The sequence below is a fragment of the Neovison vison genome, chromosome 1, assembly GCF_020171115.1.
Source record: "Neovison vison isolate M4711 chromosome 1, ASM_NN_V1, whole genome shotgun sequence".
NCBI classification, from domain to species: domain Eukaryota; kingdom Metazoa; phylum Chordata; class Mammalia; order Carnivora; family Mustelidae; genus Neogale; species Neogale vison.
Genome location: NC_058091.1, coordinates 136,935,346 through 136,963,211, shown reverse-complemented (window position 1 = coordinate 136,963,211; position 27,866 = coordinate 136,935,346). Strand labels below are relative to the sequence as shown.

Here is a 27,866-nt window from a genome sequence, read left to right as displayed (position 1 = left end):
ATCCTCTAGCTCCTTTGTTCGATCGTTCAGATTATTGTCCTGGAAATGGATCTCATCTTACGGCTGCCTGGCTCAGAATCCTTCGAGACTGCTCTACCACACAAATTCTCTACAAAAACTTGTTTACCCTCCATTACTGCCTCCTCCCTACCTGGCCAGGGGTCTGGGTGCCCTCTGCCTACAAAACTCCCACACAAGTTGCTGTTCAAGTGTGTGCTCCATCTCTTGCCTTAGCGATCCTGTCTTTGCCATTCCCCCCAAACCTTCTCTCCTGTTACTCCCATTCAAAATGCTGCTTATCTTTCAAATCCCAGTTCAAATGGAAGCCGTTCTTTAAAGCCTTCCAAGGCGCTCCCACGTGAAGTTGGACCCTCCCACAGTCCTTTGTTTGTTCCCATTCTTCTTTGTATACTTGCCTAATGTTAACAGGTCTCTGTGCTCCCAGCTCTGAGCTCATTTCTCCCTCCACTAGATTGCAAGCCCTTGAAAGGAAGGGTGTGTCTTGCTTTTTCTGAGTATTACAGACAGTTCCCACAATAGCACTTTGACCAGAGTAAACGTTCAGCAAATACACTTAAGGTTTAACTTTACCCATCCAACGCACAAGACACTCCAGGTGGTAGAATTCTACAGGGGGTAGAATTTGATCTCCTCATGCAATTAAAAATTGAAAATTAGAAAATAAACACACAGTCTTAAGAGGATAATAGATAGCCGTGATAGACTCCGACCGAAGAACTGATTGATTGTATCTTACCAACCAGTTTGATCAAATCTGGCTCTGCAAACAATCAGCTGCAGAGCTATGAGGGAAAACTGCTGTTGAATTAAGCAAACAGTTCCTACCCGAGGATTTTTAGGTCTTTGGCTGTTTTTACATGGGAAAGATGGAGTATCAAACAATGATCCACTTAATCCAGCCAAATCAAGTTGGCAATGAGGGAAGGGCAGGAACCAGACAGTATTATTCTGAGACTCCCACTGTCCCTGAGCTCGAACACATGAGCCTCACATACTCTATGTCCACAGGCTGCGGCTAGATCCCTTCTCCTGCAACCCCGGCAAATAATCAAGCTCTGTTGGGTTCTGTGAGGGCAGCTCAGTGTTTTGTGTGATGAAACCTGCTAAGAATTTTTATGAAAACAAAAACCCCAGGCCTTCCTCTGGAAAGACATGGAGCTGATACTCATGTCTATGTTTGTGTCTTGGGACATCCCAAGGTGAAATTATTTGAACCGTAGATTTAACTGCATAGACTAAGGAGAGCCCTGAGAACAAAGCTTTCCCTGGCAGTGGAGACAAAGAACAACATGATCATCTTCCTTCTCCATCAAGGCAGTTCACCCTCCTTGATAAATTCTGCCCTATTCCCCTTACCCTGCTCTCTCTTACACACACACACACACACACACACAAACACACACACACACACACACATCTTTTCTCATTCCCAACACTAGGTGCCAAACATTGAGTCTGATTTCAAATCTCCATCATGCTTTCCGCTGGAGTCAGTTCAAGCTAATGAAGGGCGGCCCCCCTCCCTGGGCTTTCCTGAACTATCATCCTAGTGGCCACGAAGCATTCACTGTGTATTCATCCACTGAAAGCAACGCGACTCCCAGGCCAATTCCTTGCTTTGTACAAAATCACTTTGTCTGTCCAAGGTTCATACTCACTGCTACCTTCTCAGCTGCCTTTTGGTTCTTTCTTGTTCTGACATTACTCTAAGGTGGACTATTTGCCAAACCCTGGGCTCAGCTTTTAGACATATTACCTTATTTAATCCTCACAGCAAACTTCTCAGGCAGATGCTGTTCTTATTCTTAAAGATCTGATCTGAGGCTCAGACGGGGGAGTTCATGGCCCAGAGTTTCACCAGTATGACACGTAACTGTTGAAGCTGGGCTTCAAACCCGGCTGAGCAGAGAGTTCCTGATTACTAGGCCAGTGGTCTCCCCAGCACTTCTGGGAAAGCATTTAAGAATGGACCTGATTCCTCTGAAAGGGAATCTACAGCTTCTACAGGCATTTTATGAACAGTCATCTTTATAAAGAGCCATTTTTCAAAAAGGATTCACCTGTGATACTTTTACAACTATTATAGCCACTCGTGCTAGACTGTTCTTATCATTTTGAGGGTAATGGACCTATTTGCAAATCTTGAGTGAAACCCCAGGAATCCTAGGTGTGGAGCCCCTGACTGTCCACAGTAAGGGGTCTGAAGTCAAGACCCTCCTTCTTTCCATCCCCCTAGCCCTCACCAGCAGTCACGCATGTGGTCCAGCTGATGGTAGACATCCTGGTGGCAAGGCAGCTAGAAGATGGATATTCCGGGCATCTTTGGGCACAAGGGGGTGCTGTTTCCTAGGGGTCTGCCAGCCGTAAACGCCCTCTCTTTCAGAGGCAGTGCTCAGCCACTGTTACATCTCCAGAATTTTATCTTGAGTTCTAGTTCTCAAACTAGTTTATAGACATCCGATCACTGATCCCAACGTTTTAGGAGTAGTTTGAAATCCAAAAAAGAAAAACGCTCCCTATTCACATGCAGTCACTTCATGACATGAAGGGTATGACAAAGAAACAAGAACACAGAATTATCTCGGCTTCCCTCTGACCCCCTAATATCATTGTGGGCTGTGCACACACTACTAATGGGATAAGATCTCTTTGGAAAGAAAACTGGGAAAGGGCCAAGTTTGATAAAAGAAATAGAGCAACTGTCAAAATGTCAATGCAACATTTGTGGACTCCCTTCTCCCCATGGCTCAGGGGTTCCTGGGCGTCCATATCTTGGAGTACTATTGGCTGCTGTGTCACTGACCTGGCCTCCTCCCTTCCCCAAAATAACTCACAGAAGACTATGGAAAAATCTTATTTGTGGCCTTCTTTGTTCGGAACGCTGGAAAACATGAAAAGTGAAAGCTATTTTCTCGTGCCCAGAAGACCACTGTAATAACAAGGATAATGACCCCAACGGAGCTTCAAATTTTTATAGTGCTTTATGCTTTTCCAAAGCATTTTCACATACATTATTGCAATCAACTCAGACAACAACCTTTCGGTTTACAGCTGAGAAAGGAGAAATCATGAGGACCCTGCTCAAGATCATGCAGGCAGGCAGTGAGACAACTGAGGCTAGAAGCCGGATTGCATGGCTGGGCCAGCATCTCCAGCTGGTCATCACCTATCCGGCTCTCCCACGGTCATGCCCTCCGACTTCTCTGACCTCTCACTCACTCGCCACACTGAGGTCACTTGTCCGTCAGCCCTGACACCTGACTATACATGTCGATTCCAAAAGGAGAACAAAAGACAAATCCTTCTTTGACGGGTATCTATGGCTATAAAAATAAACATAGCTCTCTTCTTTATTGCTCCTTTATGGGTGTCTTTCCCAGACGAAAAGGCCCCATTTGAGAACAGTTCATCAACTTGTTATTTCTATGCACACACAATACTCCTTCGTAATAGCAGAGCCTTCACACTGGGAAATTGTTTGCTAAATGTTCCCCACTGTCTCACAGTTTGGCTGTCGATTTCTCCCAGATATAAACCGTCTGGGCTGGTGCAAGAAAACACAGCAAATTCAAAGAGATGTTTCCCAGATGTGCAGAGGACAGCGGTCCTGACAAGTCTGTCACAGGGCCGGCTCCAGGCATCCGTATTTCCCAAGATCTCTTTCCAACTGCGTCTCACCATAGCTTGTACATGACTGAAAAGAGTTCCAAGAGGTTGACCAGATAGCTGAAGAACATGCTAGGGAAGGTAGCTGTGGAGCTGCAGAACCGGGGACTTCCTGCAGGTGGCCCCACACTACGTGGTCACATAATAGTTTCTGAAGTCCTGCTCACAAAAAAGTGGGCTGGGATCCGCTGTCATGGGTTTCAGAAGAACATCCTTCCCAGGCAGGATGCTTTCTTCGGTGTGGGGCTCATTCTTCTCTCGTCCTGAGGGACGTCCCGGCATACCACTGAGCCTTCTTCGACTTTAGGAAATATAACGGGCAGAAATCCTGCTCATACCGTTTCGGTCTTGGGAAGAGTCACTGGCTCCAAATGTTTCTTTGGGGAGGTGACTGGGAGAAACGCTCGTTCCATGACAGGCTTAGAAAAATCTGGGAAAATACTCTGTTGTTGTGCAAACTTCTAAAAAACAAAAGGTAAGTTGAGAGATGAATAATCGGGAAAATGCATCGTTCCCTAAGAGTGGGCTCGCCAGCTCACTCTGGCAGCCTCGTTCAGTCTACAAGTGGGCTCCTACTGTTTCACTGGCAACTCCAAACTGACCACAAGATCCCCTGACTACAGACTGAGGTCATTTTCAGCCCCTACGGTTAGTTATCTTCAGCGAAAATCAGTGCCCACCGAGACAGGAATTTGCCTGCAAAAAACTAAAGTCACTCAATTTTAAAATTTGCGCTCCAGTAATTCTAACTATCTTGTGCACAAATAACTCTAACAATCAAGTCATAAGCTCCTTGAGAGCAAGAGCTATGCCCTATAACCTTTTTATGTCCCCTATCGGTGCCTAGCTGAATGCCTGTATATAGTAGGTGCTTACTGGATTGGCTGATGTCCAAAATAGCACCCAAGAGATGAGTTCATGGCCAGAGAGGCAAGGAAATGAATGGTGGGGGCCAGTGAGTGACAAGAACTGGCCCGGGGATAGCTCTTGGGTGAGCTCTGTCCTGGTCCCCAACTAGCCAGTCCTTCCTGACGATGTTGTGATCTATGGGACAGAGCACTTCCTAGTGGGCCCCACCCAGAGCTGGCCTTGCTCCCCTACAACTCTGGTCAATCCAGGTACGTAGCCATGTGTAGAAAGGGTCAGGGTCTTGAAGCTGGAAAGCCTGCTACCAACGGTTCAAGGGCATGTCAAGGACACTTAAGCACTAGCCAGCCATCTTTCACACCAGGACACTCCCTGTACGCCCCACTACCCTGGCTTCTCGGGGTTAATTCTCAAGGAGTGGGTGGAAGGTCTGAAAATATAAGAGAAGAGAACCCGCTGGGAGGAAGCAGTTCAAGGTCAGGAGAAGGAAACGAGTCTACTACCGTGATTGCCCCAGATCACTAGCCTACGGCAAGAGTGGTGCCTTTGACCCGGAATGTGGAAGGCTGCCGCTGCGCTGACCCCCACTGTTCCCACCCGGGCCTTCTCAAACCTGCCTCGCACGCCTTGCTTTGTTTTCTCCTCATGGTGCTCTGCGCAGGGCGAGCGGATGGAAAGCGAGCCCGGCGCTTCCCACAGTGACCTCACCGTGCGGGTGCCTTGGCAGGTGCAGGGTTCAGAGAAACATCTCTCGCCACCATTAAATGATCCCCAGTCTACAGCATGTATTCGGATTGGTGCCCCGGCCTGTCTTTCCATCGTCATCGGAGTTTTTAAAAAGCTACTTACACAAGTAAAGATAATGAGTGTTAAGTAGAAGACGACCAGCGCCAACAGCAGCACGATCTCAGCTCGGTATTTCTGAAAAGTGTCCTCTTTGCGCTCCTTAGGGCACCCTTAAACAAAGCGTGAGCAGAATGTGAGGCCGTTGAACAGGACTTTCTGACCATGATGAAAAGCTGAGAATGCTTCGCACTGGCTTTCTGCGAGCCCTGCTTGTCTCCCGCTCCTAACCTCACGCCAGCGCCGTCGGGAAGAAGAGCGCCAGCAACAGCAGTGACCGCGGTGACAGCGGTGACCGCGGTGACAGTGGCGACAGCGGTGACCGCGGTGACAGCGGTGACCGCGGTGACAGCGGCGACAGCGGTGACCGCGGTGACCATGGTGACTGTGGTGGCTGGCGCTCACTCGCACCTGTGCCTGGCCGAGTGCAACGGGCCTGGCCTACGGATCTCACTCGAGCTTTGGAGGCAGGTGGGAGCATCTCTGTCTTATAGACGGAAGGGTCGGGCTTCAGAGAGGTTGAGGCAGTGAGGCGGGTGCCAGGGCTGGGAGTCCAGGCCAGACTGGCCCCGCTGCCCATCTGTCTCCATTTCAGAGGCCGGGCCTCTCCTGGCTTGTCTGACGTCTTCGCACCGGATGCAGCACCCTTTGTGAAGCTGTGTGTGATCTATCTAGCTTCTTCGGTGCTGTGGGGAATGCTAGGTGTTCTGCCGTCGGGAGGACCAGGGGATGAAGGAACAAGGCGGGCGAGCTGCCCGGCTGGTGACAGAGTCAGCACGTTTCTGTAGGATCAGGAGACTCCTCAGCCGAGGCCAGCAGCCAAGGTGAGCCAAGGGGCTCCCCCCAGCGACTGCCAAAGGCTATGGCTGCAGCCCTTGGGGATGCCAAGGGGTCGACAGGAGCAGCCAGACCTTCTGCCCAGGAGGACACATGGACGGGACAGCCTCTCCTCACTCAGATGTGACAGCCAATGTGTGCTGAATCTGCTGGAAGGCCCAGGCAGGGGCAGGTGGAGTGCAGATGATGGGGGAGGTCCTCCCCCACGGCCAGGGGTTGCTGGCAACCCCTAAGGCTAGATTCAACATCTCATAAGTGGCAATAGAGAATGGGATCTCGCCAGGGTCTGGGACTAAAGAAAAGAAAGGTAGAGAGCCATCGTCTTAATGGTGCCTAACCTTTATCTGGCACTCAGTGCATCCAGGCATGGGACAAATCATTTGAGTACAATATCGCCTTCTTCCGTCACCATAAGAGCATGTTGGAGAGGGGAGGGCCCCCGTTTTAGGGATGAGAGGACTGCGTTTGGCCCAAGGTCACATACTAATGAGCAGCCCTGCTCCTAACAGAACCAGATCCAAGGGACACGCCAGCTAAGCTGCATGCAACACAGCCGTCGGGAGAGGAGAGGGAGGAAAGCAGCTGTTCTCTGTTTCTCTGGGCTCCGCGCACCACAGGACATGCCTCCTCTCTCTGCTCTCCCTCGGGCACTCGTGTGAGCGTGAATATTCACGCACAGCCCGCTGTGTGGCGGCCGCTGCAGAGACCAGCACAGGGCGGGTCGTGTTAGAGGCAGCAGGTGCGCGAAGGTCAACAGAGCAGCATAACGGGCTGGAGACTGAGACGGGCATAAGGAGAGAGAGAGAGTGTGTGTGTGTGTGTGTGAGAGAGAGAGAGAGAGACAGTGAGCCAAATCCAAACACTGAGCCCTACACAGCGATCCTGTTCTTGTAAAAAAAAAAAAAAAAAAGGAATATCCTCTTGGGTCAGATTCCTTTCACATTCCTAATAAAAGGGAAAAGTTATTATGGTGCAAAAATCACAAAACTCTATGACAACAGCATGTCTCTCACTTCAAGCCTCCACCCCTAATAAGCGCTGGGCAAAAGTCAGAAGCAAGGCACATTTTAAGCTCCATAAAGAAAAAGTACGAGAAAAAAAAATCCTAAGAGACAATCCTTGTACTGGAGCTCCAGTCTTGGTATAACCGCATAGAGCAAAAATGTGCGCTCTGTCCCTGGGACGTTATTTTCCCACGTGTCCTTTTTCTTCCGCCCTAGGTGAGGTGTGGGGCAAAGTCGTCACGGTAAAGGGGAGGGAAAGGCTGTTCTCGTGGTAAAAAGGTGGCAACAAGACACAGCCCCCTTAGGCCAGGTTAGAAAGGCCCGAAAGGCGGAACATAGCCGCCTGATGCATTCAGGACTACACGGTTTTTCTGTCCTCCAAAAATTAGTCTTGGATACTTCCAATTTGCTTCAAAGGGCTCTTGAAGGAATACACAACACCCGGATTCATGGTTTAGCTACATTTGGTATCTATCTATCCGACTAGGGTAGATCTGTCTTTAGAAGGAAGGAAGGGAAGAAGGAAGGGAGGGAAGGAAGGAAGGAGCAGAAAAGGTTATGACATTCTTGTAGGAGAATTTAGCTTTTAACCATGGATGCGACCCAAAGCTCCCAGTCAGACTCCAGTCGGGAGGATGGGTTTTAGGACCTCCTGCAAGTACCCATGCGTTTTGCAAGGAGGAAACAGGGGCAGCAGGTCACTCACCCGTCACTTTCAAGGTCACGGTGCTGCTTTGGTTTCTCTGCCCATCCAGCTCCTCCACCGTGCACCTGTACGTCCCCGCGTGGCAGCGGCTAGTGTTCCAGATCTTCAAGTAGAGTCCTTCCCCGAAGGCTTCTAAGGAGGCTTCTTTCTGCGGGTGGGACCGCAGACCCTCCTGGGGCACCTCCATCCCCTCCTCGCCACCCTCCGGCAGCTGTCGAGAAAGAGTCACACTTCATCACACTGTGACATGGCCTGCACACTCGCCCCGCGCCCCCACCACCATCAAGGTTCTGCCTCCTGTTTTCATAACATTCATCCTCAGCTAGTTTTTTTTAAAACAAAATATTATGCATGTGTGGCCTTCCAGGGAGGAGGAGAAAAATCTATGAAAATTCTTTCAGGCTCTATCTTTGCTGGGACAGGGTGAGGCCTGCCTTTGGTGATTCCGTGTAACCCAGCTTCCAGCCTCCCCGAAGGACAGAGCCGCGCCATGGACAAGAACGACCGCCAGACCAGGGTGACGAGCGGAAGCGCATGAATCACTTCGAGTCCCATTTCGCGGCGGACGGCTCTGTCTGAAACGTTCTCTTGTTTCCTTCCAATACCAGCTCCCCCCACTGAGTGACTCCTAGCATCTCGGCCCTTCATCTAAATGTTCCCAAGCGGGGGCGGCTCAGCGGACAGCACCGGGGCGCCTGAGCCGGGGCTCCTAGAAATGGACACTGCGTCCTTCCAGCCGTGGTGTGCGCAGGGCCCCCGCGGGACACCGTGCTGAGCCTCCAGCGGGGCACGAGGGCGCGGCCACCACCCCGTGTGCAGACGGGCTGTGTCAGATGGCGCGCGGCTCACGCCAGGACCCACGTGGAAGGACCTGACCGCCGCAATCACCGTCCCCGCCCAGAAAGGCCGACGAGTCCAGCCCCGCTGATGGGGCGGCCTCCCTCCCTGAACTGTCTCCGCGGTCCGGTTGGTGGCGTCTTTGCGTCTTCTGTTACTTGCAAGGTTAAGGGACCACCCCATTCCCCCGTGGAGAGTTTGCGTTTCCTGGATGAGCTTGCGCGCCGCTCCCCCACGGAAATGTTTTCTAGCTTCCAAAACTGATGGACACAAACGAGAAGACCAGTCACTGTTGTCGGCGCTCAGGGGGGCACCCCGCCCTGGGTCCGATGGCCGGGGCCGGCATGGAGCCTGCGCCTCGGTGGCACTGCTTCCCTGCCCCAGTGCTGGGACAGCGCCCTAAGCCACCTCCGGGAAAGACCTTCGGAGTCAGCAGCGTTCCCCGCCCTGCGTCACATGCCTTTCCCTGTGTGTCACCTGCGCCGGGAGCCAGCAGCTCCTCTCCCGCTGGCCGTGGGGGAGCCGGTGCGGGGACCGCAGGGGCCAAGGAATCGGGGCCGGGCCCGGGGAGGCAGGGGCTGTGCGGGAAAGGGCACACACGCACGCCTGCACGCAGGCTGTACACCCCCACTACACGCGCGGCACGCGCACCACACACTACTGACCACACATGCGCCAAACACTACACACTACACACACACCACACACTACACATGCGCCACACACTACTACACACAGGCCTCATCCACATCACATACTACACACTATACACACGCCACACACTACACTACAAACATGCTGCAGACACACAACATACACGCATCCATCCCCATAATACACACACTGCACACAGATATGACACACACAGCACATACACTACACACGCACTTCACACACCACACACATTACACCCACACACACTGCACACACAATACACACACTATACAAAGTACGCACATAATATACATACATACATACAGCACACATGTGCTACACACACACCACACACTACCCACACGCTCGCTGGCTTCTGCTGCATTCACTAAGCGAGGGCACGCACCTGGAGGCAGACAGAAAGCCCGGCTGCAGGCTCGTTAGCATGCTGCGGAGCGGGCTGCAGGGACATCTGGTGGCAGATTTACCGCTCCCTCAAGAAACCCGCTCCACTCAACTGCCCCCTCACAGGCCGAGACGAACGGCTCTGCTCAGGCAGAGTCTCTGGAAGTAAATCCCACTTCTTGATGGTTCCTCCTGTGTTGAAAGACTCCTCCCTAAATCATCAAGGGTCTGCACACCGGGGCCTTCAGATGATCAAAAATAAGGCAAAATACAAGGGGTGCCCAAGGAAACTCAAGGGGAATTCAAGTCACATAACTGATTCTGGAATACATCAACTTGAGCCCCATTTTTCTCTTTTCAAGCCTAATTAAACCACAAACTGCAGCCTCATCGTGTACTCACGCCTGCCCCCTCCCCCGGCCTGGCAGAGGGGTTTCCTCCTACCAGGCTTTTGAGGGGCAGGTGCCCAGGACCCTCCAGGGACCATGTGTCCCGAGAGCTGCCCTCACACCTCCACACCACCACTTTGAAGGAACACAGTCCCGTCTCTGCTGCGTCCATGTCTCCCCCGCCCTTATTTTCTGAATTAACCTCCAAAGACATCAGCTCAATTTATTTCTGATAGATTTCACCAGACCCTGTCTTGCTAGAAATCCTGCATCTGAAACAACAGACACTTGGTCACAACAATCATTTTGATTATCTATCTCCGGTTTTCTCCTTGGGAGTCTCTGGTCCCATCCAGTGACCCCTCCCTCAAATCGGAAAGAACATCTGAAAGTCAAGATCAAAACCACAGAGCCCTCTGGAGGGGGAGGAAACAAACTAGTGCGGTTATTTACAGAAAGGTGGCCCTATGATCCTGCTGCTGCTAAACCCGGCTGGAGCAAGTGTGTGCAAGTGATCAGAACGGACTGGCGGCAGCCTTCCGCCTAGCCGCAGAAAAGAATTCACTTTAAAAATCAGCAGTAACAACAGTGAAGGCGTTTATTCAATGGTCAGATTTCCACAGGGCCTTTGGCAAAACCTCCAGAGGGCCTCTAGTTATTTTCAAAGGGCAGAACAAAGGCCAAGTGAGAGCATGAGAAAGACAGAAGAAAGAAGAAGGGAAAAGGCCAAACAAAGAACCCCAAAGCAACCTGCAGAATTTTGATTTACTGACCCATCACAGCCATCCAAGGGGTCATGGTAAAATAACTCTCATGGGGCCATCTTCCAATGGCCTCTTCCTGGGTCTTCCTGAATGACCCGGAAAACTGAGCAGACGACTGGCTGAACTTGGGAACTCCTGTCAAAGTCACAAGCAGCGGTCTTTGCCTGATGACCAATATAGCAAAAGGAGCCTTCTGGGCACCTGGAAATGTTCCAGAACACTCCGTCTTGCTTCAAGCTGTAGGTACACACAGTGCCTCGTCCCCCTTCTTTATGCCATTTCAAGACAGATCTCACGTGATTTCATCTGGGGATTCTGGGATTTGCCTACAGCTGCAAAAATAGTTGTGGATTTTATGTTCACATCGTATACTCAAAGAGCAAGCAGGTACCAGCAATACCAAGAGACTTTTTATCCAAAAGTTCAAATCATTAACTTCAGTTCTGTGACCAAGCAGCTATCAGCGGAGTCCACTGTGGCAAAAGCAGCACCGTACAAGAACCAAAGAATTTCAGAAAGAGGGAAACAAAGCAACCAGAGAAGGGGCCATCCTCAACTTGGCTTTGTTTTAGGAGTTCTTATAAACATCTGAGCTGACTCAAAATCAACCACTGGCAAAGAACGGCTCTTTAAACGTTCCAAATCCAAACGCGTTTCATTGCTTCTCTGCAAAAGCATTTTAGGAAATAGTAATTTATAACAAAAGGAACCCTCGGATTCATTCACAGCCAAGCGTAATTGATGGGGACTATTTAATGCGTACTTTACAAAGCTAATATTGTAGTGTGCTAAACCACAACACGATTTGGGCAAATTAATTCCTCAAAACAGTCATCCCAATTATGTTTTAAAAATCCACGCTCCTTGCACTAACTCTTATGCTGACAATTCTATATTTTTGATTGGATTAGAGAAGGGTAAAGTATGAGATAATTCATTTTCAGAAAACCAAGGGACATTTGATTTGTCTCAAGGCCCTCGGTGTGATTAAATAATTTGAGTAACATATTCTTTCTCTAAAATGGAGATTTTACCTTAAGGAAACCACAAGGCCCAAATTAAATAAACTCTTTAATTTGACGAATACTTAAGGAAACAAATACAAGTATTAATTTTAAGGGCATGTGAATTAAGTGTTTGTTTTAATGATGGACAAATTTAAACTAGAATAAAAGAAATCAAATAAAGAATTAATATGTTGGAGTTGAACTGATATTTCAGTCAAAAATCTTATTACTGTGAAAAGTTATTTTTTCAGTTTAAATAATTTTATCCAATTACCATATTTGAATATAAGAGAGCAAATAGTTCCATGCCTGCTGCAAAGAGAGAATTTTGATCACAAATCTGGAATTCAAATTTATCATACATGAGATCTGTTAAGAATGTGATAGAAAACTAAAAGAAAAGGAAGAGAGCTTTTTGAGAAGCAAAATGTGTGTGCTTCTATATGCATTTAAATATTTAATCCAACAATTTGATTAAACGTATTTAAAGGTATGGACTCTATGTATTTAAAGGTGGTATGAAAGTAATCTGATATATTCCAATCACATTGAACAGCTTTTTCTTTATTGCATTTCTCATGCACTAACTTTCATGTACCTTGGTTTCTAACTCAATTAAAGTGCCAATATAATCCTCATTCATCATAAAAACAGCTCTTTATAACGTGCAAAATAGTTTGGCTTGGAGGTTGATGTCATAATGAGGGCAGAATGTATGCGCATTAACATCGTTTTTTTCTAAGTGTAGTTTTATTGGAAAAATGATTTTCCACTTTGAAATTTACTGGGTCTAACAGACAGAGCTGAATTTACGGCTGCTAAGAGAGTTATGCGTATGGCAGAGACAACGAAATTAAGAGCACAGGCTTTGGAGTCGATCGGACCTGGAAGCAGAGCCCAGCCCCACCGAAGCTCATTCTGCTCTTGGACAACTGACCCGGCGGCTCCTGTCTGGGGACACGGGGGTCATTGTGACTCACCAGGGCGGTGTGAAGGCGCCCGTGATGATGGACGGGTGTTGTAGAACGGTCCATCAGCCCTGCAGCCATCTGTCCATCACACAGAGAGCCCTAAACGTGTTACCTCTCTCTCTCCTTTTCCCAGCCCACATTTCATTCAGCATTCTCAATAGCTCCTGGCACACTGGAATTATTCAAAAGGCATTTGCCAAGTGAACGGGCAACGTTTAGAGAAAATGAGGGAGTTACAAGGGCACTGGCTTTGGAATCAAAGGCCCAGTGTGCAGATTCGTGGTCCATGAGCTGGGTCGTCTTCAGTAAAGCACCTCATCTCTGAGTCTCACTTCCCCACCTGTGACTCTCTTACTTGCTACGGGAAGCTATTTTAAGTATCCAAAGCGAAAACATATGAAAGTGCTTGACAATGGGTAACATTGGTCGTAGAAGTTGTTCTATCTGATAGCTTTCCACGCTCTCCATGCTCTCCATCATTCTTTACTGCTGATTACTTCCTGTTTCCTCCCTGGAAAAGTTGTTCTAGAAGTCCCAACCTCTGTTCAAAAGAGAAATTGTTTTTCAACCCATGATGCATCCAAGATATCCACAACGTTCTGAATTTACTAAAGCATCACGGTAATAAATGCGGCAAAATCTTTTGAAACTGGGATTTGCCCTTTTGTTGTTCACGCCAAGCGTCCCTTCTTCCTTCTGCAACTTCTGGGTCCTGCGGGGCCTGGAAGGGGCAGTCTTATGAGCACTGATTCAAAGCCTTCCGAGATCTCGACACCTGGTTCTAGAGGAGGCACACGTAACTCAGCCCTGACATCTGGGACCAGAAAGACCGGCTCCGATGGCCATGTGACCCAATCAAAGCCACTTAAATATAATCAGACATTTGCTGAAATATGAGAAGAGAGGCACAATATTTTCCTTTGCACGGGATCCTGAGAGGGTCCGCAAGACTGCGGTTACCAGCCACTGTCTCCCCGCCATGTGAATGGAGGCTGATGACAAAACTACTATGAAGAAAGGAAGAGTTGAGGGACAGAAAGACACCAAGCCCTGGAAATAGTCACGAACCTCTAAATCCAGCTGTATTTGTTGCCGACCCTGCCATAACGAAGTGCAACACTGAGCCCCTTGAAATAACAGAAATGTATTTTCTCAGCACCCTTGTGCACAGTTGGTGGGAATGCAAACTTGTGCAGCCACCGTGGAAAACAGTACGGAGATGCCTCGAGAAATTAAACATAGAGCTACCCTATGATCCAGTGATTCCACTACTGGGTGGTTACCCAAAGAAGATGAAAAGACTAATTTGAAGAGATGTATGCCTCCTTATGTTTACTATAGCATTATTTACAATAGCCAAACTACAGAGGCAGCCCTACCATCCACTGATGGATGAATGACTAAAGCAGATGTGGGGTGTGTGTGTGTGCACGTGCACGCGTGTGTGTGCACATATACACATACATACACAGGTGCACAATAGAATATTATCAACCATAAAAAAGAATGAGATCTTACCATTTGCAACAATGTGGATGGAGCTAGAGAGTATTCTGCTAAGTGAAATAAGTCAATCAGAGAAAGACGAGTACCATACGATTTCACTTAGAAGTGGGATTTAAGAAACAAAATGAATGAACAAAGGGAAAAAAAAAAGACAAACAAAAACCAGACTTAACTCTAGAGAACAAACTGATGGTGACCGGAGGAAAGGCGGGTGGGGGATGGGCGAATTAGGTGAAGGGGATGAAGAACGCAGAGTCACGTACAGAACTGTTGGATTGTTACACGGTACATGAGAAACTAACATAACACCGTGGGATAGCTATACTGGAATTAAATTTTTTTAAATAAAATTTTAAAAAATAAATGTGTTTTCTCACAGCTCTGCAGGCCAAAAACCCAGAAGTGAGGGGCTGGCAGGGCCAGGCTCTCTCTGACGTGTCCAGGGGAGAATCTGCTTCATGCCCCATTCCTGAAGCTCCTGGTGTTTGCCAGACATCCTTGTCATTCCTTGGCTTGTGGACGCATCCCGCCAGTCTCTGCCTCTGCTTCATACGGTGTTCTCCCTGTGTGTCTATGTCGGTGGCTCTGTTTTCTCTTCTTACAAGGACACCAGGCATTGGATTAGGATCCACCCTAGGTACTCAGTATGACCTTGCTTTAAACTGATGACTTTTTAATTGATGACTTCTGCAAAGACCCCATTTCTGTATAAGGTTACATTTGCCGATACCGGAGCTAATCTTCCTGTGGGACACAATTCAATTTCAAGTGTGAATTACACTTTTAAAGTTTTGTGGGTTTTTTCCCATTTCAACTATATAAACCAATATATTCCCTTTACTTGAAGCGAGTTTTGACTGGATCACAACACTTCGCAACTGAAAAGGGTCCTCACCGATAGGGACACCTCAAACTGCCCCATAAATTAATGTGACATGGAGGGAGGTCTCTCCACATGGCTTCAGCCTGTAGACCAGTCCCTTGTCCCCTGAACTCACATACGTGCCTCTCCTCCAGACCTAATCCGATTCAGAACCCTTGTGCTCCAGAACTGGCCCAGGGTACCTGATTATGAATTGCTTATGGCAGTGGCACCCTGCTTTTCTCGTGGGCTTTCCCCACCCAGACCTATAATCCTAATGAACTACCCCCTCTTCTGGAATCTCTTGTCTCCTAGAGATTTGGGACAAGAACATACAGTAGACTGGTTGAGGTTCCACAAAACGCCAGGTGATAGAAATAAGCCTTGGGTTCCCAAGTCCAAAGATTATGCAAACAATTTCAGATGAAGAAACCCTTTTTAAGGTAATGAATCCCTTTTTAGCCCTGCTCTATGCTAAACCTTCCCTTACATCACTGAGACCTTCTCCTAACTTCCTCTTCTTTGTGTAGTGACATAACCAAATACAGAAGTAAGATAATACTGTTTCTCACATGACCTAGGTTCCCCCTTTTACTCATGGAAAACAAGGTTTTGATTTCTTTGTTTAATCCCCAGCTGCCGCCTTCCTCCTACAGTAAGACCGGAGCAACTTTGCTCTGATTTGTCATTGTCCCCAAAATCTCAGTGATGACCTGTTCGCGGCTGGCTGAGACTTGCAGAGCCCCTCCGAGGCAGCCACGTGCTGTGTTGCCGACTCGTTTATAGAATCGTGGGGACACAACAGGTGGCCAAGAAAGAAGGGAAGGCAAATCTCAGAAATGTGTCGAGGTCTCGGCTGAGTTGACCTGATTGGATTTTGCTGCAGGGAGAGAACATGGTCTCCCTCTGGGACTCAGCATCTCCCAGGATGAATCTGAGTATGTCTTTCACCACAAGAGATATGCTCTTCTTTGCAAATATGTGCCATTAGGTCATTCTCTTTGCTTAAAAACTTTCAATGACTCCTTGCTGCCAAAAGGAGTTCTCAACCATTATCGTTGGGCATCCGAGGTTCCTCACCATCTGGTCCCAGCCTTCTCTGTAACATCTCCCAGCCCTCTCCTGTACAATTCTCCCTAACAGATCCTGGGTCATCCCACTGGTTCCCCAAAATGCTTGTGGGTTCCTTTTCCACTCCTTTGCTCAAGATGATCCTCTGGCAAAAGCCCCCTGTTGATTTTAAGATGGCCAGCACGAGGGCCAGGACTTGGAATACGCTGGGACTTTAGAAATGTTGGCTAATCCGAATGTCAATACAAGAGACTTCTGAAAACTAACTTTATAGTTCTTCATGGTTTGACCTAAGGTAAAGCCCATAAAAGCAATTCAACCAGGTCAAGTAGGTACTAATGAGGATGGCAGAACTTTCCTTTGATGCTAACACACACATCACTTTCACATTTCAGTGTCTCAGGGCTTCTCTGTTTAAGATGAGAACGTCTCCTTCCTCTCCTAAAAACATGCTCTTCACTCTGTCTCACAGCAGATAAAATTCTAGACTCAAGGAAGTCTAGTGATCTAGTAAGTGGCACACACTGGCTCCTTCACCACCAGCATTTGTGGCCGTGTAGATTACATCTGCCCAGACGGGTCATCAATTCCAGCCTCTGCTAAGGGATTCTGCTTTTGAGGGCTTCTTGCTTTTGGGGCGCCATCACACAAGGCAGTCAAGACAGAAAATACAACTACACTGAAAAGGAGATTTGCAACACACACGGAAGACAGCTTCATAACAGATGGAGAACAAGCAAGATCTGCGTAGGGACTATCCTTGAACTTTCAAAGCTGCTTCATGCAAGCCATTAACCAGCTCTCCGCCAGCTCCATTAAGCCTGGAGATAGTCCAGGATCTGTCCCCGCTGGGGGCCCTTCTCACTATTACAAAATCAAGACTGACCTCTGAAATCAGTCTTACTTCCCCTTTCTCCCTTCCGCTGGAAATAATCTGAAAAGGGCATTTGTCTTGTGACGCGTCTCTGTCCTCACCCCCGCAATGTCATCTCCCAGGGTGACACTACATATCCTCTTTCGTTATGCATCAGCATAGGCTATCAGTGCTCCCAGCACGCTACAAGATGGCAGTGCACCTCTCTGATAAATAACCACTTGTTATCACTGGCGGCAAAATCACCATGCTCAAACACCCCATCCAGTATCGTCCTCTCCCTCCAAACCTAGTGCAGCTTCTGTAAAGAGACTATGACCACACTTTTGCTCAGCATGAAGCCCAGGAGTATCTCCTTAATGGACAGGCTTACTCCTGGCCAACGTGGGATGGCGCTGTGCCCTCTGATGCAAGAGGCTCACAGCCAATGGGAGAGATGCTGGACCAAAGTCGGCTTACGTAATTTCTCAAAAGATCTCCCTAAACAACCACAGTCAATTCACAACTTGAAAGGCTTAAGTCTAGCTGCTGTTCTCCTGGATATATGAATTCACATTTCTATTTCTTCTCAGCCATCCCCCTGCCTTAACAGGTACACGCAGGAAAGGATAAGAGGAGGACCCACGGATGGATCCCAGTTAGAAGGACACTGGTCCATGGGAAGTAAGAGTTGGGTTAGCAGGAATTGGGCTATCTCTGCCCACTCCTCACTCCCCCAGGACCCCTGTGCATGTCTGTATTAAGCCTCCCCTAGCCCCTCTCACTGTGCCTTCGAAACAGAGGATAAAATGGACACTGTTTCTTCCCCCACTCGCCCTAATGTTACAAACGCTAATTGGATGCCCTTTGTTTTGGATCTTTCTGCACGATAAGAAACACACAGTTTACATGGGTCCTTTGGTAATGACAAGTAATCACTGCCAATTGGATAGTGGCAGGATACCCAATGGTGGGGGAGAACTGAGTGGTACACGGTATTTTAAATTGTGAGTCATGGGGCGCCTGGGTGGCTCAGTGGGTTAAGCTTCTGCCTTCGGCTCAGGTCATGATCTCAGGGTTCTGGGATCGAGCCCCCCTCACCCCCCCGCTCAGCAGGGACCCAGCTTCCCCCTCTCTCGCCTGCTGCTCTGCCCACTTGTGATATCTCTCTCTCTCTCTCTCTCTGTTAAATAAATAAATAAAATCTTAAAAAATTCAAAAAAATAAATTGTGAGCCATTATAACCATAATTGTGATATGCAGAAGTCCTTGTGAGAACGTGAATCAATCTGGTAGATGGTAAAAACAAAATAAAACAACAACAAACCCCCTCCAAGGGACCCTCTGCTTCCCTTGTCCAGCTCACTGTGGACTGTGCAAAGAGATCTGACAAGCCACACTAGTGATGAGGAGGAAGGTGACATGTGCGAAGCTGGCTGTGGTCCTCAGGTTTACGGTCCTCCTTTTGTAACCACCTCTTCAAGTCCACTGAAACATTATGCAAGAAAGCGATGTGGGGAAAAATGACAAGATGCTCAATCTTCTGTAAAACTAAGTATTTCAGCATTTCACCACTGACCTGATTTCCAGAATACTCTACCCACTTTTGTTGTACAAACATAATAAGCACAAAAGTATAATTACTGGGCTGGAAAAGAATAACTACCTACAGAACATGCTGAGACCTGTCAAAAAGCACTTGAAGGAACAATGCATTTCGTTTTCAAGGGATCTGAAGAGTTTACTGGCATCTCGAAGCTCCCCTATCCACCACGACCTGTTCACAGTTTATCTCTTAAAAAAAAGAAAAAGAAATAACTACAGCATGATTTTGCAATAACCCTATTCCATGAACCAACAGAAAAAAAGAAAATGCCAAGAGACCATCTTTTTTTTTTTTTTTTTTAGCAGAGTTTGAGAGACCTTCAGGGTAAATCACGCAAGAACTATGTTCAATAAACAAGCACATACATTAGAGAATTACATCATCAGCTGACATCCAAGGAGAAGCCAAAGGTTAATTGCCATGGTTAACTGCAACATTCCAAACGGCCTTGTGCAAGAAGATTTACCTTGACAACTGTTGGAACTTTACAGTCTGAAATGCCACCTACTTGTTTCATGAGTACTTTTTAATTACTCCCTTGGGGATATTAATACTATTTTCTCTTTTAAATTCGTCTTGGGAAGGGATGGTGGTTTCATGTCCCTCCTCCTACTCCCCACCTTCTTTAAGATAACTAAGTCTCTGCCTGGCTAGATGAAGAACACCTTTACTTTCTTTACCTTAAGTAACTGAGGTAGAAAACAGAGACATCAAGATAACACCTCTGAAAACCACTTCAGGTTGTGGAATCAGACTGCTTGGTTCAAATCCCACCCTCCTCCTCCCTTAATCAGCTGGGTAACAGTGAGCAGGGATTCCTTCACACCCTGAGACTCAGTTTCCTCCTCTGTAAAATGGGCAGATGATCTCTTAAGTCCACTAGAAGGACTGAAACAGATAACATAGGTAAAGATTCCCCTCAGAGGCTGGCACAGAGGGAGGAGTCAAATAATCATGTTTTTATAATATTTCTGTTTAAGTGCTATTGTTTTTACTACAAGAACAATTTCGGAATTGCTACATTCTCTGATCCCACTGTGAATACAGTGGAAACGAAGTGGGAATAGTCACAAACCTACTTTCCTACAGGATAGGGTGCTCCAAGGCAGCAGCGACATAGCAGGTGCCCAGAACTCACGGAGAGCCAGCCTGGATTCACTGAGCACCTTCGCAATTAGCAGGCCACCCACTGGGTGTTGTGCAGAATACAGGAACGCAATGTTGCAGCACCGTCTGGGGAAACTGACCAGCTGGTCAGGAGAACACACGCGCACACACACACACACACACACACACACAGCTGTCCCGTGCCGCCTTGCTAACTGGCCTGATGCAGCTGCGGATTCTTACAGCATCTTTTTTGGAGGGCAGAAGAAAAGGCCTGCGCTCTGTGGAAGGCAGCAGATGCCGGGATTTCCTCTAAGGTCAGACAATTCAATCAGAGCCCCTGATTAAGGCTGGGAGATCACATGCACTTGGCTCAAACTAGAGGTGCTCCTGTGGCCCTAATCTCATGTACGCAGGTGAGCAAAAGACCAGGGACCGCTTGGCTTGTCAAAGACCGCCAGAACGGCGCTCTTAGCATCTGAAAATGTTCCGGTTGAGAGGAGTCCTTAAAAAATGCCCCAGTTGGTTGAGCAGCTGCCTTCGGCTCAGGTCGTGATCCCAGCATCCTGGGATCGAGTCCCGCGTCGGGCTCCTTGCTCGGCGGGGAGCCTGCTTCTCCCTCTGCCTCTGCCTGCCATTCTGTCTACCTATGCTCGCTCTCTACCCCCCTCTCTCTCTGATAAATAAATAAAATCTTAAAAAAAAAAAAAATGCCCCAGAACAGCTCACTTCTCTTATGGTGAGGCCGGCCCCTTCCCAGATGACCCCTTGCTGTGCCTCTCACCTCTAGGGGCTGCCTGCCAGAGTCCCAGGCAGCAGGACCAGCGAGGGGCCAGGAGAGCCCACCATGGGGATGGCTGACAGACGACCCCAGCAGGGAAACAAGCCGAAATCACACCGGATGATCTCCTAGTCCTTTATTCCTTCCCTCCCTGCCCCAAATCCTGGACATCACAGTCCCCAGACATGAGAAGTCAGAAATCTGGGGACAGGCCTCCTGTCTGAGATCCGTATCTGCCGCCTTCGTGGCCTCCCGGCCACAACCACAGGTGGCCTCCAGAATTCATCCAAATAAGAGGGTCTCTGCACTCCCAGGGGCTTATTTGGATCCTTCATTTGAGGCCACCTTTAGGGGCAGGGAGAGGATTAGGTCCTTGGGGAACAAAAATCTAATCTAATCGCCTGGTACCAAGATGCGGAGGGGACTGGTTAAGGGAGGCATGCGGGAAGAGCCCGGAGTTGGAGGCAGTCCGGCTGGGGGCCACACACAGCCCCCAGGGAGGTGGTCCCCCTCTGCCTCCGACGAAGCCGGCCGAGCCCTCGCCCGCGGGCATCGCCGCGCTTACCTTGGCCCAGAAGACTCTGTAGGGGCCCTGAGGGTCCGTGTGGACGGTGCACGGTAAGTCCGCCTCCTCGGAACAAGCCACCTTCACCTCCCGCGTCGCGGACGCCAGGCTGCAGACTGCGAGAGCGACAGAGAGAGCGGCGTGAGCCAGCTAGAGGACGGGGCGGGGGAGTGGGGTCGCCGAGAGGGGATGGGAGGGGGCGCGACAGGCGTCTGGGGCCCTACCGCAGCTCAGGAGCAGGAGCCGGAGGCCGCGCGACATGGCTGGGGACTGCCGGCCTGGGGTGCGCTCCGCGGCGCCGCTGTCTTATACGCGCGTACAGGGACTTCCCCCGGGAGCCGGCCTGGGGGAATCCCCGGCGGGCGGCGGCAGCGCGGGCCGGCCAGCCCTCCCCGGCGCCTGCCACCCGCGGGGCGCCCCGGCCCCGGCCCCGCCCCCGCGCGCGGCCCCGCCCCCGCGCGCCCCGAGTCCGCGCCGCTGCGGTGACTGCGGGCCCGCGGCGATCACCACCCGCGCGTGACGCGGCGCGCTTGGGCTTTGCAAACGGCGCGGGCGCGCGTGTCGGGGCCCCGCTGACCCTCCCCGCGAGCGGGATCGAGGCCCGGCCAGGGGAGGGGGCGGTCTACTCCTGGCACGACCCCAGATTCAGAGAGATGGCGCAGCTCCCCCAGTCGCCCAGCGTGGGGGTGGTGACGCCAGAGGTGAACTCGGGACTCTCTTCTCTTCTCCAGATTCGATTGTCACCAAAGACGCCTCAGGCTTCCCGCGGAACTCCGCAAGCCTAGTACGTGGCTCCCTGCCTGCTGGCGGGGGCGATCAGGCCCAAGGAGAGCCTCTCCTGTTAAAATGAGACACACACACGCAGACCAAAACAAAACAACGCAGCGGAAGAAAATAGAAATCACCTTCCATTCACCCACAAGTAGCTTCTGCTGACTTCCGTTGTCTTGGCTTCCGTGCATACACTGGTATTTTTAATGGGACACTCTACCCACTATTTTGTAACCTACCCTCTTTTAGCTTAATATTTTGCAAGAGTTTCCACCCCACTAGAAAGTTGCAACAGCATCATGTTGTTCGCCGCAGAATATTCCATCAGGCAGTTCCACCCCAAACTGGAACCAATTAGATCGAGTGAGACATGATGGGTCTAACGTTATAGTGAGTCCGCGATCTTTGGTGGTGGGAGATGGCTTCTTCACTATTAACATTACAAACGGTGCTGTGACTGTTACGATGAACTTCTTGGAGAGAAACCTTTGTTCTCACATTGCTCGTTTTCTTTGAATGAATGCCTAGAGGAAATTGTGCTAAATCAAAAGGAATTTACAGTTTCATGAAGCACTGCCAAAATTACCTTTGCGGAGGTGTTCTCAATCTCTATTCTCACCTGCAGTGTATGAGCGCGCCTGTTTCCCAACACTCTCGCCAGCATAAACTGTTGCCCTTGGAAGTAGTTACCGCAATTGACAGGGTAAGTGCCTTTCCCCCAAACCCTCGCCAACGTAAGTTTTTAATTGGGAAATGTTCAGGCGTACAAGTGTAGAAAATGAAAGTATCAGGCACATCTGTATGCAATATATTCTTAATAAAACATCTGTGCCTTGCTAGACCCCATACCTGTTAAGCCTTTTTCCAACTTGCCACTGTGATAAACAATGTTGCCTGAAGCTGGACATCGTCAGATCCTCTGGCCAAGCAATCCCACCACCCTATTAAACATTGACACTGGGGCGCCTGGGTGGCTCAGTAGGTTAAAGCCTCTGCCTTTGGCTCAGGTCCTGGAATCAAGAGCGCATGGGGCTCTTGGCTCAGTGGAGAACCTGCTTCCACCTCTTTCTCTCTCTGCCTCCCTCTCTGCCTACTTGTGATCTCTATCTGTCAAATAAATAAATAAAATCTTTAAAAATAAAAAAATAAATAAACATTGACACCATGTTCTCCAAAATAAACATGCCCATTTATACTCTTCAACCGGACTTGATATCATCAGATTTTTTTCCGTCTTCTCCAATCTAACGAGTATGAAATATCAGATCTTTTTTGTTTAATTTACATGACACTGATTACAGGAGAGAGGAACATCTTTTTTTATGTTTTGAAACCACTGGGTACTGTCATTTGAGGACTGCCCCTCATACCGTTTGGCTTTTCCATTGGAGCTGTTTATAAATTCTGAGCCAAATCCTTTCTTGGTTACAAGTGCATGCCAAGTATCTTTTCCAAGTCAAAGATTTGTGTTTTTTACTTTGTTTAAGATGTCTTTAATGTAGAAGAAGTTTTTTTTGTTTTGTTTTTTAAATAATCTAATGTAGTCAAATGTATGGGTCTTTTCATTTATGTTTTGTGCTTCTGGTGCTGTGTTTAAGAAATCTTTTCCTATCCTGAGAACATAACAACATCCTCCTTCATTTTCTTTAAGAACATTTTCAGTCATGCTTTTTCGTAAGCATGTCTTTAATCCACTTAAATATGGTTTGATGTAGAGATTTAACTTATTTTTTCCATATGGATAACCAGTTTTCCAGTGCTGCTTGCTAAAAGTCCTTATTTTATGACCTTTTCCCCACTAACATTCCTTTTACACTTCAAAGAATTTCGTCCACTCCTATTACAACAACACCACTTTCTCTGGACTGATTTTTTTTTATACTTTTAATTTATTTATACTTCTGAGTTCACTAATTCTTTGCCTCTGAGTTCTAAATTTCTTTTTTAAAGCATGTGGTTGAATTTTTCTAATCCTATACAACTGACAACTCTTTCTAATTCAGAGTTTAATTTTACATTTGTCTCAATTCTGCTGTATTGAATCTAGTTCAGTCATCTGATTTCATGTTGTATACTTAACCTGGTTTCCATCTGTTTCTTTTTTTTTTTCTTTTTTTCTTGCATCTGTTTAATATTGACCAATTACTTTGTATTCAACGGTGTTCTCTCAACAGGTTTGAAAGATATAGGCGTGCCTGGGTGGCTCTGATGGTTAAGTGTGTGGCTTTTGCTTTGGCTCAGGTCGTGATGTCAGATTCCATGAGATCATGAGATCCAGCCCCAGGCTAAGATTGTCCCTCTCCATCTGCCCCTCCCCTCTGCTCACACAAGCCCACTCTTGCTCTTAAAAAAAAAAAAAAAAAAAAAGTACATACAATTTTTCATCTGACATGATTACCTTTACATAATTTTAATAAGCAGAGTTGATTTAATAAAGCCTAAATTTAACTAATGTTACCCTACTTCTCCCCAAAATGTCTCAATAACCTCTGCCCATTCCCTGACCATTTTGACTACTGGTGGGACCAGTACCTTCATTCTGCCCTGTTTCTCTACTCTTCTTTTGCTCTTATTCTTAAATGGTCATTTACTTGTAATCTAAAAGGGATTATTATTTTCTCTAGGGCTTTGAATATATTATGCCATTGTCCTCTGGCTTCTGTTGTTGGTGCTGTAAACTTCTGGACAATATGATACTCATTCCTTTTTAGGTAATGGTTTTTTTCTTTTTTATCTACAAATGCTTCTAAAATCTTCCCTTTCTATTTGGCATCGTTGTATCTGGTAGAGAATGTGGTATTCTTTAATCTGCAAACGACTGCAGCTTTCATGAGCCCTGCAAAATTCTCTTTTATTCTCCTGGACTATTGCCTGATCTCCATTTGTTCTGCTGTTTCCTTCTGGAAACCCAATAGATGTGTACTGAACCTCCCATTGTACACCCCATCAGTAAAGCCCTTCCCCCACACGTCACCCCTCTTCCTTCCTCTCTGCAGACCCCTGAACATTCCTCAAATCAATCTTCCCATCTATTAGTTATTTATTTGGTGATATGTAATCTTCAGTCTAACATATTAAATTTTAAATTATATATTTTTTTAAGTTTCTGAAGTTAACAGTCGACTTCTTATTTAACTCAAGTCTGGTCTTCTTTGATGGTGTCTTACTCTTTTACGGTGTTCTTTGTTACTTGTTTGGTGACTTGCATAATTTGAGGCATGTTTATTTAATAATCTACCAGACAATTACATTATCTGAAGTTCTCTGATACTGATTTTTGTTTTGGTTTGCTAACTCCTGTTTTTTATGGTTTGTTTTTTTCCTGTGTTTTGTAATTTTTAGTTGTAAATTAATCTCTAGTTGTGACTTCTCATAGCAAAATCCTGGACGCTCTGCGTGGAGGGTGTGGACTTCCAGAGAGAGCTTATGTTTGTTTTAACCAGGTGCCCTAAAGCCGTCACCCGCCTGTGACAGCATTTCCTATTAATTTCTTGGAGGGTTGTGTGCGACACCACTCTAGTAATATAAATTTAAATATCACATTCATGTGAGGGCATCTCTATGATTATGAATTTTAAAGGGAGAAATCATGTGAGCGGGCATTTGCTTTCAATTCATCCTTCTACCAGGGGCTCAGTTTTGCCTTTCTCCTCTCCTGGGACCCAGTGCCTCTTGTGTGCCTGCTGGTCCTTAAAACCTAAGCTCCTTGGGACGCCTGGGTGGCTCAGTTGGTTGGACGACTGCCTTCGGCTCAGGTCATGATCCCGGAGTACCAGGATCGAGTCCCGCATCGGGCTCCCAGCCCTATGGGGAGTCTGCTTCACTCTCTGACCTTCTCCTCGCTCATGCTCTCTCTCACTGTCTCTCTCTCAAAAATAAATAAATAAAATCTTTAAAAAAAAAAACAAAAACCTAAGCTCCTTGACTCCACAGCCAATTCCCAAGCCTGGACTATGGCTCCTCCCCCACCTTCACCCCCTTGTCCCTCACCCCCCCACTCCTGCCCCCAGGGAAGCTCATGTGGGTTCATACACTTTCTTTGTTCTGCCCCTCCAGATTGCCTTTTCTCTCTCACAGGTACGTCTAGAGATAGCTTCAACTTTATTTCTTAGTTCAAGAAATTTGCAAAAGGGATTTTTTTTAATTACACAGAAAACCACATTGCTAAGAATAGAAGTACCCAACCGGCTATTTAATAGCCTAACGATGTGACTTCACAGCAACTCCCTCTTAACCCACTGGAGCACCCAAGTGTATTTTCACACTTATTCTTCCCCATTTCTACATAGTCCCTTGTACTGAGGCATGAACATAATTCCGAGAAGGCCATTCCCTAGGAACCTTTCTCACGTTAACTACCCAAGACGTTCCACTGAAAAACTAGTGCCCCATAGTGTGGATCTGGAGATCTGGAGTAGCGGGAAACGTGGGAAAGCAATAGCTCCAAGCACAAGCTCCGGGTCTTCTTGGAACAAGTGAGAGAAGTTTACAAGACCCTCGATCTCCACTTTGACTGCACAGAGAAAAGAAAGTGAATACAAAGTGCTTATGGTCTTCCTGAAACCACTAGCTGTCACCTTCACAACTTTCTGCTCTGTTACTTTAAGAAGAGAAAAACCCTAAATCATTAGAAGGCATCACGGTTACACATCCTCACCGCCGCTGGTAGGCGTTCATTAACCGTGGGCAGAAAACAAAGATAACCTGTGCCCTTCGCCATTTCTGCCGACCCTCAAAGCCTCCTTTCTCCTGCCTCCTTAAGCCAGGACTGTGGCTCTGTTTTTTTGTTTCTCTCAGAGAGCATGCCAGTAAAATCATGGCATAACATTTGGAACATCTGAGAGCTCTCAGAGATTGGAGACCCAGAGGAGAAAGTTCTAGAATGTTCCATTAAGTTCTTCTCACCTACCCCTTCCAGGGCAGGGTCATGGGGAAATGGGCAGGGCCAGGAGAAAATCATAGCTCACTGTTAAACATTTATTAAGCAGCTTGAAAGTTGTACATACAGAAGATTGTTCTCAAGAAGTTGAGGCAGGAGGACATGACTTCTTAAGGTGGACCTAGCTTGGTCTCTCGATTCTACACTATCTCTCTCTGGAAGCCTGAGGCTAGGGGCGAGAGGGGGTGGCGTACCGGGATTGAGGGCAGCTCTACAAGGAGGGAAGGAACTAGTGAGGACAGCATTCAGGGAAAGCACAGATCGGATAAGGAGAAAAAGGAACTGAGAGGAAGGCATAGCCTTTAAGGAAAATCCTGCAGGAGGGGCCTGGGAGCACATTTGTGGTGTCGCCTCGGGGTACCTCTCAAACGCTAAGCACATCACAAATTTGCAAAAGATGCTTGAGATAGACTAGGAGTAGCTTGTCTGGTGACTGCTGCTGGTTGGTGGGGTGCGGGGGGGGGGGCAAAGAGCAGCGTTAATCCTCTGAGCACCCATCTGTCTCTGCAGTCTCTCGCCCTTGCGTTGACAGAACTGGCAGATAAGGAAGTCCTACAAAAAAGGGAAGACGGGGTTCCCCTTTGCCCCAACGGTGCCTTCTGAACCTTTCCAGAGAAGGGTTTTTGAGAGAAAGGAATACACTTGAACTAATTCCGCCAGCAAATCGACCCCAGCGGCTACCAACTGTCGAGCCCTGTAGGAGTCAAGGTTTTGGCAAGCACCTTCTGCATCTCAGCCTCCAACACAGCTCCATGTGGGGAACTCCTATCAGCTGGCCTCAAGGTCCTGGGCCCCTCAAGCCCAAAGGACCTTCATGCACACCCTACACAACTC

General features: G+C 47.9%; 1 protein-coding gene across 2 annotated transcripts; it reads right to left on the bottom strand.

The window, feature by feature from the left end:
- Positions 1-2,983: 2,983 nt before the first annotated feature.
- On the bottom strand, positions 2,984-21,609 carry CD83 (CD83 molecule). 2 transcript variants are annotated; one of them, XM_044238565.1, is made up of 5 exons: positions 21,547-21,609; positions 21,323-21,438; positions 7,945-8,155; positions 5,404-5,510; positions 2,984-4,148 (listed from the first exon to the last, which is right to left on the bottom strand). In XM_044238565.1, exons 1-5 carry the CDS (start codon positions 21,581-21,583, stop codon positions 4,020-4,022), a joined length of 600 nt encoding a protein of 199 aa, XP_044094500.1. In that variant the 5' UTR covers positions 21,584-21,609; the 3' UTR covers positions 2,984-4,019. The 2 variants fall into 2 exon arrangements, with proteins under 2 accessions (XP_044094500.1, XP_044094508.1); XM_044238573.1 differs by having other exon boundaries at positions 2,984-4,145.
- Between the last annotated feature and the right edge of the window lie 6,257 nt (positions 21,610-27,866).